The sequence below is a fragment of the Lontra canadensis genome, unplaced genomic scaffold (genome assembly GCF_010015895.1).
Source record: "Lontra canadensis isolate GAN:19392208 unplaced genomic scaffold, GSC_riverotter_1.0 scaffold71, whole genome shotgun sequence".
NCBI lineage: Eukaryota > Metazoa > Chordata > Mammalia > Carnivora > Mustelidae > Lontra > Lontra canadensis.
The window spans coordinates 139,669-152,112 of NW_022631065.1; the positions used below are offsets into that span (position 1 = coordinate 139,669).

Sequence of the window (12,444 nt, forward strand, 5' to 3'; positions counted from 1 at the left end):
CTCATGTTTTTTTCAGAGTATAAACCTTGATTGTCCTTACTGGCATTTTCCACCACCAAACTCTTCTGCCTGTGCCTTTTCCTCATGGCATTTATTTTGTTTTCATAATATAAATACGTATGTAATTATTAAAACAGTGTCAGTCTCCTTAACTAGAGGAAATGTTAAGCTCCAGAAGGGCAGGGACCATGCCTCTTTTGTTAAGATCCTTATTCATATGGTACTTGCTAAGTGGTAATGAATAAATAAATGAACACAACTTCCACATCAATTGCAGGTGACAAGCAGGCTCCTAATTCATTAGTTCAGATTACTGTTCATGCCATGACCACTTTTTGAAAAAGTTAAAAAAACATGAAGACTAGGTTCACTAACATACACACTAGCTAATTTCAAATGGACCATTACAAATAGTCAATAATCATTTTTCAGCTCCTGTTAATTTTTTTGACACCTTTCTTATATTATCCATTAAATATCACTTTGGCAGGAAATCTTATTTTCTGTTTTATTGAGTAAATCATGATCAGCTAGTTTGAACTCTCTTACCTATATTTTCTTTCAAAGTAAGTTATTCTTGGGATGCCTGGGTGGCTCAGTTGGTTGGGTATTTGCCTTCAGCTTGGGTCATGATCCCAGGGTCCTGGAGTCCCCCATCTGGCTCCTTGCTCAGCGGGGAGTCTGCTTCTCCCTCTGCTTGCCTCTTCCTCTGCCTGTTGCTCCCCCCCACTTGAGCTTTCTCTCTCCCTGACAAATAAGTAAATAAAATCTTAAAAAAAAAAAAAAAAAGGTAAGTTATTCTTTAGGGGTACTTCTTCAGCTTTCAACATGGAAGACATGCCTCTGTTTCCCCTGATACTGTGGAATCTTGCTTCCTTAATCATCTCCTTCGATCTATAGCAACTACAATCTTCCCTTCCATTTGTCTCTTTCCCTTCTGTCCTGTTGAATGAATTAAGAAGTGACATGTAGGACATGTTTCAGTTTTAAAAAGGGTAGTCAGGGGGTGCCTGTGTGGCTCAGTGGGTTAAAGCCTCTGTCTTTGGCTCAGGTCATGATCTTGGGGTCCTGGGATCAAGTCCCTCATCGGGCTCTCTGCCCAGCAGAGAGCCTGCTTCCCCCTCTCTCTGTGCCTGCCTCTCTGCCTACTTGTGATCTCTGTCAAATAAATAAATAAAATCTTTTAAAAAAAAAAGGTAGTCAGGAGAGGCTTCACTGGGAATGTAACAGAACCTTGAAAAGTGAAAATATCTGGTTGTTAGAGGCTGAACTGAACACCCTCCCCCATTTCCAAAGTCCTATGAAGTCCTTAACACCCCCCCCCCCATGTTACATCCAGTAACTCTGGATGTAACTGTATTTGTAGATAACCTTTAAGGTAATTCAGTTAAAATGATGCCTAACGAAGGTTATGACCTGGCCCATGGGGCAGGAAAATCAGGGAAATGTATTTTCGCAGGGAAGACTGAGTTACTGGGTTAAATATAGCTGAAAAGATGACAACAGAATTGTCTTTTCAGCAATGGTGGCCTCAGCGAGAGCAGTTTTGGTGGAATTGTGAGCTTGAAAGCCCGACTGTAGCGTGCTTGAGAGGGAGAGAAGAGGAATCGACGACAGTGAGTTTAGAACACTGGAGAGTTTTGCTGTTCTGAAGAGAAGGGAGATGTGGTAGGACGTGCAGGAGGAAGTGGGGCTTTTTGTTTTGCTTTCGGAGGAGGAGATCAGAGCCTGTTTGTACGTCAGTGTCTTCTAAAAAAAAAAATCTTCAGTTTTGATGAGGCAATGGCCTCCCAGCTAGCTTCCTCATCTTTGGTGTTATTCTTTTGAACACATTGCCGATGGACGCATTTTGCCGTTTCATTCATCTCAAAAATTTTCAGAGTCTCTAACTGCTGTATGAAAAGTTCCAATGCCTTAGCTGAACATTCAAATTTTCTGCAGTTTGGCCTTTTGCAGTTTGATCTTGCCGTCGTCAGAGCCCTATGGTGAGGCGCAAAGCATGCCAGACCAGAGTCGGAAAGGTTGGATAAAGTCGGGGAGCCAGAAGCACTAGGCGTGTGACTTTAGACAAGGGAGGGCACTGGGCCCGGGCTCCTTCCCCTTTGTAACGAGGAAGGGGGCGTGTCAGGTACACTGCATCCTCCGTGGGTCCCCGACATCTCTAGCAGGCTGCAATTTCAGCCCCAGCGTGGCCACACGCACGATACTCTCCTGAGCCCGCACTGTCTCTTCCACTTCTGGGGACCACACCTCCCGGACCGTCACTTATTTTTCCTGCTTCGCTTTTGCCTTTCCAAACAGAACAGGCTTTAGAAGAACCACAGTGGCAGCTCCTTTAAGGTTGGCCGCCTCCCTGCCACCAGGGACTCGCCTCCTACTCCTGCTTTCATTTGGGACCATACACTTCCACAGTCAGAATCGGCCACGTACTAAGTGCCGCTTCCAACCAATCAAGAAGAAGTTACTTCAGACCTTTGGAGGGGCATCCACTTCTACCAATGATCTTCGAGTCTTCTCTAGCGCCTCATTTTTTAGGGGCGAGGCCAACCGCAGCGATGACCAATCTGCTCCGGGGAAATGTAATTCGGGCTTCGGAACTTACCAATCAGGAGAGGGGATTGAGGGGAGGGGCGATTCTCATTGGTAATCGCGTCCGGAAGAGGGCCGAGCATCGGGAGACGGCAATACGATTTGATTGGCAGGAGTGATGTTGACATCCGGGGAAAGCCCACCTTCTCCAAGAGGACCAGCCTAGGAATCCAGAGTGACGGTGGCCGTGGCCAATCACCGGGGAAACGCGCGGAAAGTTTGTTCAATGGGCGATGACTGAGGGAGGCTGTCACTCAGGTGGCGGTGGCGGAGGCCGGGCTAAGACGTGGCCCGTGGAGCTCAGCTCAGCTGTCCAGGCCGTCGGGGCGGCGGCGGGGTGCCCAGCGCGTCCTCGTCCTGGTCAGGCGCTTCCAGCAGCGAGAGGGGCAGGCGCGGGCGGCTGCACCTCCATGCCCGCACGCGGGGCGGGACGCTGATGGAGCGCGCCACCCGCCCGGGGACGCTCGCGCGGGCGCTGCTGCTGCTGCTGCTGCTGCTGCTGGGACTGGCTGCGGGCGCGGTGGCCGCGGGGCGCGCCCCCGACCTACCCGCGCCGAAGGCGGAGACGGTGTTCGGCCTGGGGGCAGCGGCCGCCCCCACTTCTGCAGCGCGGGTGCCGGCGGCCGGGGCCGTGGCTACGGCCGAAGTGACGGTGGAGGACGCGGAAGCTGTGCCGGCGGCCGCTGTGGAGCAGGAGCCGCTGGACCCGGAACCCGACGACGAGGCCGAGCTACGACCGCGCGGCAGGTGAGGGGTGCAGGCTGAGAGCCGGGGCCGTCTTCCCGGGAAGCCACTTGTTTATGGCACGTGTGCCGCGGAGGATCTGGGGTTCGGGGTACCCCCTCTGCTGTGGTCTCTCTCAGAGGATGGACAGCTGGTGACCCAGGAGCAAGCGCGGGGCCGCGTTCCCATCCCCCGGGCCAGCGACGGGCCTTTTCCCCCCGTCCTTGCTCGCAGGCAAAAGCAGCATCATCAAAGGTGTCTGGAGGATGGATGCTCAGAGAATGGAAAGCAAGGGTGGGAAAAAAACGTCACTTTCCCTCTTTTTTGGTTTTCGAACTTTATTCGTGTTGCAAGGACTTCCTCCCCTTTTCCTTTCTTCCGTATCTCTGCTGGGTTGACATCAGTTTGGGAAAGGGACTTTACTATGACATTTCTACATTTCCATTTCAACCTTTCAACCCTGTAGTGGCCCCTGGACCGGGGGTGAGGTCAGTATTTCTCGAACTGAGATCTGTAGAACATCTGCATCAGAATCGCCTTGGGGTGCTGGTTAACTGTATAGTGTTTTAGGCCCCACCCCAGTGGTACTGAATTAGACTTTCTTGGGGCAAGAACCTGGAATCTGCAAGTTTAACAAGCACTCCAGGCAGTTCTTGAACACACTGAAGTTTAAGAGCTGCTGGTAAGTCTTGAATTTTGGCAGTTCTTTGATATTTAGAGGGTTTAAGGTACCTAGACATTTAAAATAGGGTTGTTTTGGTTAATTTGCTTAGCGTCCTTAAAATGTTACTGCAAGGTACGTGTTTTTAAACACTTTTCAAAATCTGGACACAAATATAAGGTATGTTTAATGCTAAAGTATTTTGCAGGCAGTTGATCTCAGCACAACTGGGGAGAAAGTGATGTCCCATCTAACAGATGGGGGGGATAGAAGGAGCATTCGGTAAATTAAACCAGAGATGGCCAGAATCTGGATTAGAACGTATTGTAAGTTTATAATGTAGCAATTGCTAGATCCCAACAAGTTAGATTTGATTTTCAGTTAAATATCAGAACCTTGATCTATATACCTGGAGACTACTAAAATTGGATAAGTACCAAAATTTTCTAGGCACTGTATGAATGCTTATGTGTAGATTTTTTTTTCCTTTAAGTAGCACATATTTGACAATATTTTCATAGATTTTGCTAAGGGATTAACTTTCCTGGAAGAGTTTATTTGTTTATCTTAAGAGTCTGAAGCCCCTGCTCGAAGTACGTTACATGAAGTAAAGTGAGATGTTTCATTTTTCTTGGAGTACAGACCCACCCGCCACTGGAGGTTACTGGCACGTACAACCCACATGATGCCCCAGGGTTAACAAAGGTTAGGCAGACCGTCCCTGCCTTCCAGGAGGAGGGTGTTGCCTAGCAGTGAGGGTTGACTGAAGAGACCCGTAAGGACAGGACAGAGCAGAAGTAATGCAAATGAAGTGCCGTGACTGTCCCAAGGTTTCTGTGGTGTTCCATGGGTGGGGTCTGTGGTAAAGTAGGTAAAAAGGTAAGAGAAGGCTGTGGCAGAGTGAGTTGGTTTGTGAAATGTGAGTAGGATCATAATGAGCAGACACTGGACTTGAAGAAACAGCAAGAGAGGCACAGAAGCTGGAAAGTATGTTTAGGGAACATTTTTGTTTGTATTCCTCTGTGTGTGTGTGCGTGTGTGTGCTCTGTGTATGTGAGGGAGATACAGACATGCACATGTGTGCTGGGCAGGGAGTTGTGGAAGATGAAACTAAAACAATAGGTTAGGACCAGATCGTATGTGTCGAGTCTTAACACCAGTAGCATCGTCATCACCTGGAATGTGTTAGAAATTAGAAGCCTGCGCACCCCAGACCCACTGAAGGAGTATATGCATTTTGACAGGATTACCAGATGATTCCCAGGGACGTGACAGTTTGAGAGTTATTGTTTGAGAAGTGTTGTGTAGTATATCTTGAATGCGAGGTCTGATTACAGTTTGTTGTTAAGTGGGTCTAGAACAGACAGGAGAGATTTGAAAGATCTGAGGCAGAATCTTGGTTCTTGGCAAATGAACTGATTCCTCCTCGGTGACGCCCCCATCCACAGATTGAGATGGGATGGTCAGAAGATGGGAGCACACATGGGAAAGTGGGGAGATTGAGGAGAGCAGGAAAGAAAAGGTCAAGGTCTCGTTGTGGGACATGATGACTTGAAGGTACAGGCAGGCCATCCAGAGGGAGAGATTTGGGAGGCAGGTAGAAGAGACCAACTGTAGTTGGAGGGGGATCAGGGTAAAGAGGTGAATGTGGGAGAAAGAGGAGGCTCATGATGAGACCTTAATGAATGCCTTAAATTTTAGAGAAGATGAGCCAGCAGAGGAGACAGAAATCCAGCTGGCTGGATTGGAGGTGTCGGTTGAGGGCTGAGAAGAATGAGGAGGGATTTGGAGGTGAGCATACGTAAGAATTCAAGTCAAGCAGCAGAGAGCCCTCAGATTGTAAGACGGTAAGGATTCTTCCTTCTAAAGCCCTACTTCCTGCTTCCGGCCCTATTCAGCCTGACAGCAGACAAGTGTATACATTCAGAGGAAGGAGTCTGCATAGACACGTTGAAAAAGAAAGGAATGGAGGAGGGAGTGGAGGTAGTTGAAGAGGATCTCCTTGGCAAGCAGGAGGACCACTTCCTCTTCAGAAATGAGAGTGAAAATAGAAGAGTTGGGCCTGGCAGAGCGTAAATGATCTTCTGCTAACAGAATTCTCTAAGAAGAGATAGGCCCGTGTTTAGGGGTGTGCCTGGTAGCTTGAGATAGTGTGGAAAGTTTGAGAAGCCTTGGATAAGTAAATTGATAGTATCAACAAAAGATCAATATGCAAAGTTTATAAAACTTCTTTCTAAGTGCTCTTTAAAAAAGTGAAAACCCAGAGACTGTCAGTGTTCCATAATAACAGACCAATATCCTGTTTGTTTAAAGGTAGAGGATTAGGGGAACAGACATGAATTAACCAAGCATTTCTCACAAACAGCTGTGAAGAACTATGGTACTTGCAAAACTGTGTTAAAAAGAGGGAGGTAGGGAATTAAGGTCGCTCTGTTTGCATGTTGTCTTTTGATGCCCAGGAAGCAATATAGACTTTCTGGTTCATTTTTCTTCCCTTGATGGAGTTTTCATTGGTTTTATCCTAACTTCTTTTCGCTACATCTCAAGAGCATGGGAATGAATAAACATTTTTTTCTTTAAAAAGTAGCTAAAGTAAACTTGTTTTTTCTGATAGCGGCCTTGTCAGTGCTTCTGTTAAACGTTACATTTAGTTGAAATTTAAATGGGATGCTCCCTAAGGAAAGCTGGGAAGAAAGTTGCAGTCTCGCCTCACTGCTAGATTTTGTGCACATTGGCATAGTTACGAATTCCCTGTTTCCTGACTCCAATGCAGACCGGCAAATTGCTAAGTGTTACTTGGGGTTTTGGGGATGGGATGGGCATCTTTGTAGTGACTGCCTCTGATGACCTCAGGAGTTGTAAAGAACTAATTTTATCTTAACTGTCACACTAATTTGTAACCTATTTCTACCTCCCTCCGCCCCCCTTCTAATTCCCCTCTAACAACAGTATTACTAAATTTAATGTTAATCTGTGGTGTTTCTTTAATTTGTCATCTCTGAACTGAATTCTTTGTATTTAATGAGATAACATGAAAATGTTTTGCAAATGTAAGATGATATCATTTATTTCTCTCTCCTGTCTATCCTTTCACAAACTAATTGGCTGTGAATCGTGGTACGGAATCTGGACATCCTCAGATTTTCAGATTCATAATTAGGCTTTTTTTTTTTTTTTTAAGCTAATATACCCATTGAATAATAGAATCTCAGCATACAGTGTTGAAAGAGAACTCAGTCATCTGGTCCCAGTACTGCTCACTTTTCTGACCCCGACTTTTAAAGTTAACTAGAAATCACATTTAAAGAAGAATCAAGGGGCGCCTGGGTGACTCAGTGGGTTAAGCTTCTGCCGTTGGCTCAGGTCATGATCAGGGTCCTGGGATCAAGCCCCACATCAGTATCATTGGGCTCTCTGCTCAGCAGGGAGCTTGCTCTGCTACCCCCCCGCCCCCCGCCCCAACCCCTGCCCCGCCTGCCTCTCTGCCTACTTGTGATCTCTGTCAAATAAATAAGTAAAATCTTTCAAAAAATTAATTTAAAAAAAAGAACTTATGCATAACTTTCAAGGCAATTTGTAAGCCAAAATAAACATTGAGGCAAGTAATGAATTATCCTTCCTGTCTACAGTTGTCTTTTTAGCTTTATTGACACCTAGGCTCTAGATACGATACGTGAGAGGACTGAGGAGACTCCTTTCTTTATTCGAACTCTGAAGCCTTTACACACCTAGGCATTTTGCAGAAAGGGACTTGGTCTTCAGCAGCTGCTGTGAGCTGTAGCTCCAACACACCTCTTTACTTCTTAAATACTGCCTGAGAACTCCCATCGGATTTTTTTCCTCTTTTTGTGAGAGAGAAGCTACTGAACATTTTTGCAACAAAATATTTTAAAATACAGAGAGGAGAACTTTTAAGTTACAGAACTAAATGTGGGGGGGGTAACTTTGTTTTTTATTTTTTCACACTGTTCTGTTTGTAAATGACCATTTTGATTAAAAATCTTTCCTAGAACAAAGTTGAAAATGTGTGTCCAAAATTGTTTTAATCTGATAGAGAAAGAATATATGTCGCTCAGATTGTCTATAACATTGAAAACTTAAATGGCATTTCTTTAAGGTATAGCTGATATGTCAAAGTTACACAGTCTATTTGGTAGTATTTGACATGTTTGTTTTGATTTGGGGCAGGGCTAGTCTTGTGATATGTTTAAATAAAGGAAGTTTGATTTGAGGATTTACTTAGTAGGTGAGGACTGAGAAGTACAGTCCAATTAGTACTAGTTTGATTTTGAACAAGAACATATGCTTTCTTGACTAATAGCATGTGTTTTGATGGAGGATTCTTGGCTACATCTATCAAAAAGCAGGTGTAACCAAATCACATTTTTAATTTTCTAGAGCTTTTTTCCCTCTCCTCCTCTCTCCAAAGAAAGAAAATGTGCAATTTAAAAATAAGCAGTTATTAATGTAGAAACTATTCACTCACTGTAATGTTCTCCTGTCACCTGCTTCTCTTTCACATGGGAAATTTTTACAAGTAGTAAGCCTCCTTTAGAATTATTGTATCAAAGAATTCAGCATCTACTTCTCAGACTCTGATAAACTTAATTGTAAATAGGCAGGTATTCTGGGTGACTTCAGTCAGAGCAAACAGTTTTTTTAAAATAGGATCTTCATTGGCATAAGGTCATTTCTGCTCGGTTGAGGGTAAATCAGTAACAGAATAAATGGCTTCTTGATGAGAATGAATAAAAGCTGCACATTATAGTAATATAGTAGTCGCTACTTAATAAAAACTTACTGTTAACAGAATGATAGAGGTTTAAAAACCTAAATTCATGCTTTTGTCTAAAACCTCTTATTTGGTGCATGACTTGAGGCGAGTCACATCTTTTCACATCTTTCTCAGCTTCTGTTTTGTTTTTGTTTTATATGTATCATAGTGTCTGCCCGACTAAGATGTTTCATTTTCATTCAACAAACATTTATTGTACTTGACTAGGCACTGTTTGGTGCCCTAAGTAGATAAATGGGCCGCTGAGCTAGCCCTTGAGCCCTAAGTCTGACAGGGAGATCATTGTGTTAAAGAATTAACTACACGAGAATGGATAGTGAGTGACACAGGAGTAGTTTGAGAGTAAAGACAATGGAAGTATCAAGTGAGTGAGTCCTTGAATGTCAAGTGTCAAGGCCAGTCTAGGCAGCAGAGCCCAGAACTGTGATTTCCAAGCCGGGGCTCCTGGTATCTGTGGATCTGCAAAGGTACAAATGGGGATCTATGAGATTGTCAGTAATTTTTAATAACTGAACGAATTGGATATCCAGTGAGGAGAAGGCTAATTAAACAGTCAAATTTCTTGGCTTTGAACTAGAATTGTATCAAACTTAATATACTAATCTTAGCTATGTCTTCTCAGAAATTTTCAGTATTTTGATTGGTACTTAAATTTTTTCTCTAGAAATGGGGGAGTTCATTAAAAATAATGTTTATTGGTCAAAATGAAATTGTTTAAGATGTGAGATAAAGGATAAATTAAAAAGGAACTTTGTTGAAAATTTAAGAAATGTGGGGGGGGGGCGGTGGGGGCAGTGGGATAGGAGATTTTGCCTGATTATGAAAGGCTCTATGTGGTATACCAAGCAGTGTGGCCTTTATTCTGTGAGCACAGGAAGCTTCAGAAGTTTATCGGATTTCTATTATAGAAACAAAACTGTTGGAACTACAGAGGGGACAGAGACCTGAGGCAGGAAGAGATGCCAGAAAGGCTTTTGAAGGTGTTCTGATGAGAAGCGAGAATCAGTTCTAGGGCAAAGGCAGTGGTAATGAAGAAGAAGGACAAGATTCAAAAGCTTCAGAAATAGAATCAATAGTAGCTGACTGTTGGCTAAATGTAGAGCGTGAGGGAGAAGGTAGACTTGTTGTCTGATGTAAATGTTAAGTGACAGAGTACATGGAGAACTATGTAGGAGAGGAGATTTATCTGAACACATTGTGGGGTAACAAGCATACCCTGCTGAAAATGCAGAACTAGAGTGGGGAGAGAGTCGGTGGACTGTAAACACCATATAGGTTTGGGAGCTGTCATGTTACAGGTGAAGTCAAAGCTGTGGGCAATGGCTAAAGCCAGAATTCCATGGCCTGCTTCCTGGAGTTTGAGAGCGCTAGGAATGATGGGATGAAGGGAAGTGGCCTTGTAGAAGCCGGAGTAAGGAGAAGGTCTAGAATAAGGAGCCCAGCACTTTTTCAGCTGCTGCTGCAGACAGATTTGATGAGGAGAATGGATCTGGCAGGAGGAGTTTGTTGAAAACCTTGAGAATAGCTTCGAAGAATTGGGTCATGTGTAAGCGAACAGTGCCTGCTGTTGAATCACCCAAACAAATGCCTTTGTAAACTAGAGCAAGGTGTGAGGGAGAGAGAGAAGTTTCTAAAGAGTTTATTGGCAGAGTTGGCCAATAGGCCTTCTTCATCCAGGTAATAGATTATTTTTTTACTCTAAGGGATCAGCCCTTTGAGGTAAGGCAGTATCGGCCAAGCTGGTCTTACTGTAAGACTCCGCTTGGGTACTTGTCAAGCTCTGGCTCCCAAGCCCCGTCTGGCGATGGGACCCAGGAATGTTTCCTGGCTTTTCACAAGCACCCCAGATAATGTTTATGATCGGGTCAGTTTGAGTTATGCTGACCCAGGGAAGAAGTCAGATCTTACCTGTGAGAAAGCAGGGGGAACGAAGCTGTGAGCAGAACAAGTGCATAGTCATGGGGATGTGAGCACCAGTCTGATTGCGGAGCTCCGGTTCTCTCCACAGGAAATGCTGCCTCTGCAGTCCCGTCAATTCTTGAATATGTTAAGGGCTTTTATCCCGTTTGTAGAAACCTGAAAACCGAGCAAATGGATTGTGGGGATATCAAATGGCCTTATATTCTCCCTATTTGGGGAGAGGGGTTCATTTTTCTTCTCTGATTGATGTTTGTTTTGAACACTCACTGCTATCCTCTGTTTATCCCTGCATTCAGCATTGTCTGTCTACTTGATGCTTTTCTCAGTCGGTAGTATGTCCGTGAGCATCTCTCTCTTAGAATGTGATTAGACGTAATAGTCTAAATCATAGCATCTTTTATGCCCTGCCTTGCTGCTCAATTTCAGCCACAGCAGAAGGGGTACTTCCTTCCAGAGACAGGCTTGGGAAGGAGCCCACAGTGAATATTATGGCTAGCTTGTAGCAGAGGAGAAAGTGAAGGGGGTTTTGTTTGTTTGTTTGTTTGTTTTAATGCCTGACGGAGTTGTAGGCGATTTATTCTTATACCCATTAAGAGGGTTAAAAGAATTAAGGGTAGCCCATTCAAATCTAAGAACCAGATTACATTAAGTATTGAAAGCAGTTAAGAGAATAATATGCTTAATTGTTCCTGCCCCCATGTTTGTATTTCTTTTGTTACTCAAATTTACACTTATTCTCTAGATATAGTACAAAATCTAAAACTATCTTGTTTAAAAAAACAGAACTCTTGACTCAAATGCAATAAGTTGTCAGTGAAAGAATCTTTAGATGTTAAACTCCAAGTGGCTTATTAAAATGTAGTTTTTATGTACACAGACACATACGCGTATTTTATTGTTGGATTTTTCTTTCTTTTGAAGATGAGACCTAGAATTTTACCATTCTCTGCTCAGAAAAATTACATACTCAGAAAAATTACAGGGTTTTGTTGTTGTTGTTGTTATAAGTAGAATGGCTAGGGTGATAAACAATGTTCATTCTGAATTTAAAACAAAAAATAGTATCTGAAGTGTTGCAGTGATCTAAATTTTTCATGGGTTAACACTGCTTATACTAAGTTTTATTTCAATTAGAGTGGTTTTCATTCAGCCATTTATTTGTGGTTAATGGTTACTGAACAGAATAATTAGACATTTCTGCAGTGGTACTAGGAAAGAGTTAACTTGGCTCTGAACCTTGGATCACTAACTTAATTAGATTCCGTTGCATTTATTTATAAATTGGCACATCTAAGGTGTGAATTTTTTATGCCCTTCATTATAAAATAATTTTCTTCCTCATAGTATCCGTCTTCCCCCCTAGTTCCTGCTATCTCTCTTTAGAAAGCAGGGTAATGTGTGAGGAGGGTAGTTGAGTTGTTCCTTTTATTTTGGTTAGTTATCTAAAATTACTAGAGTTTGTAATGTGTCAAAAATCTTTATTTTCACAAATTAGACTTAGAGTCACCATTTGAAAAATTCAGAATGAGAATTAGTATATAGTTTGGGAAGTAAATTAACAATTTTATTTATTCACTTGATAAATTTATTCATTTAATAAACAATTAAGTTCTTTGAAAGGTTTCAAATGAGTTTATTAAACTGTTTTGTCTTGGTCAACTTATAGCTTCACTTTGAATTTGTATACATTGTATTTCAAGTGAAATAGAAAAGATGAAAGTTGTATTTTTAATCCTAAAGTGGAACATAAATGTGT

The 12,444-nt window shown here is 43.1% G+C and overlaps 1 protein-coding gene across 1 annotated transcript in view; it reads left to right on the forward strand.

Moving 5' to 3' along the window:
• The first annotated feature begins 2,834 nt into the window (after window positions 1-2,834).
• Window positions 2,835-12,444, forward strand: part of EIF2AK3 (eukaryotic translation initiation factor 2 alpha kinase 3) — a 67,447-nt gene continuing 57,837 nt past the window's right edge. The window contains exon 1 of the mRNA XM_032880604.1: window positions 2,835-3,336. Coding sequence (XP_032736495.1) covers window positions 3,026-3,336 — 311 coding nt within the window. The 5' untranslated portion in view covers window positions 2,835-3,025. The remainder of the gene's footprint in view (window positions 3,337-12,444) is intronic.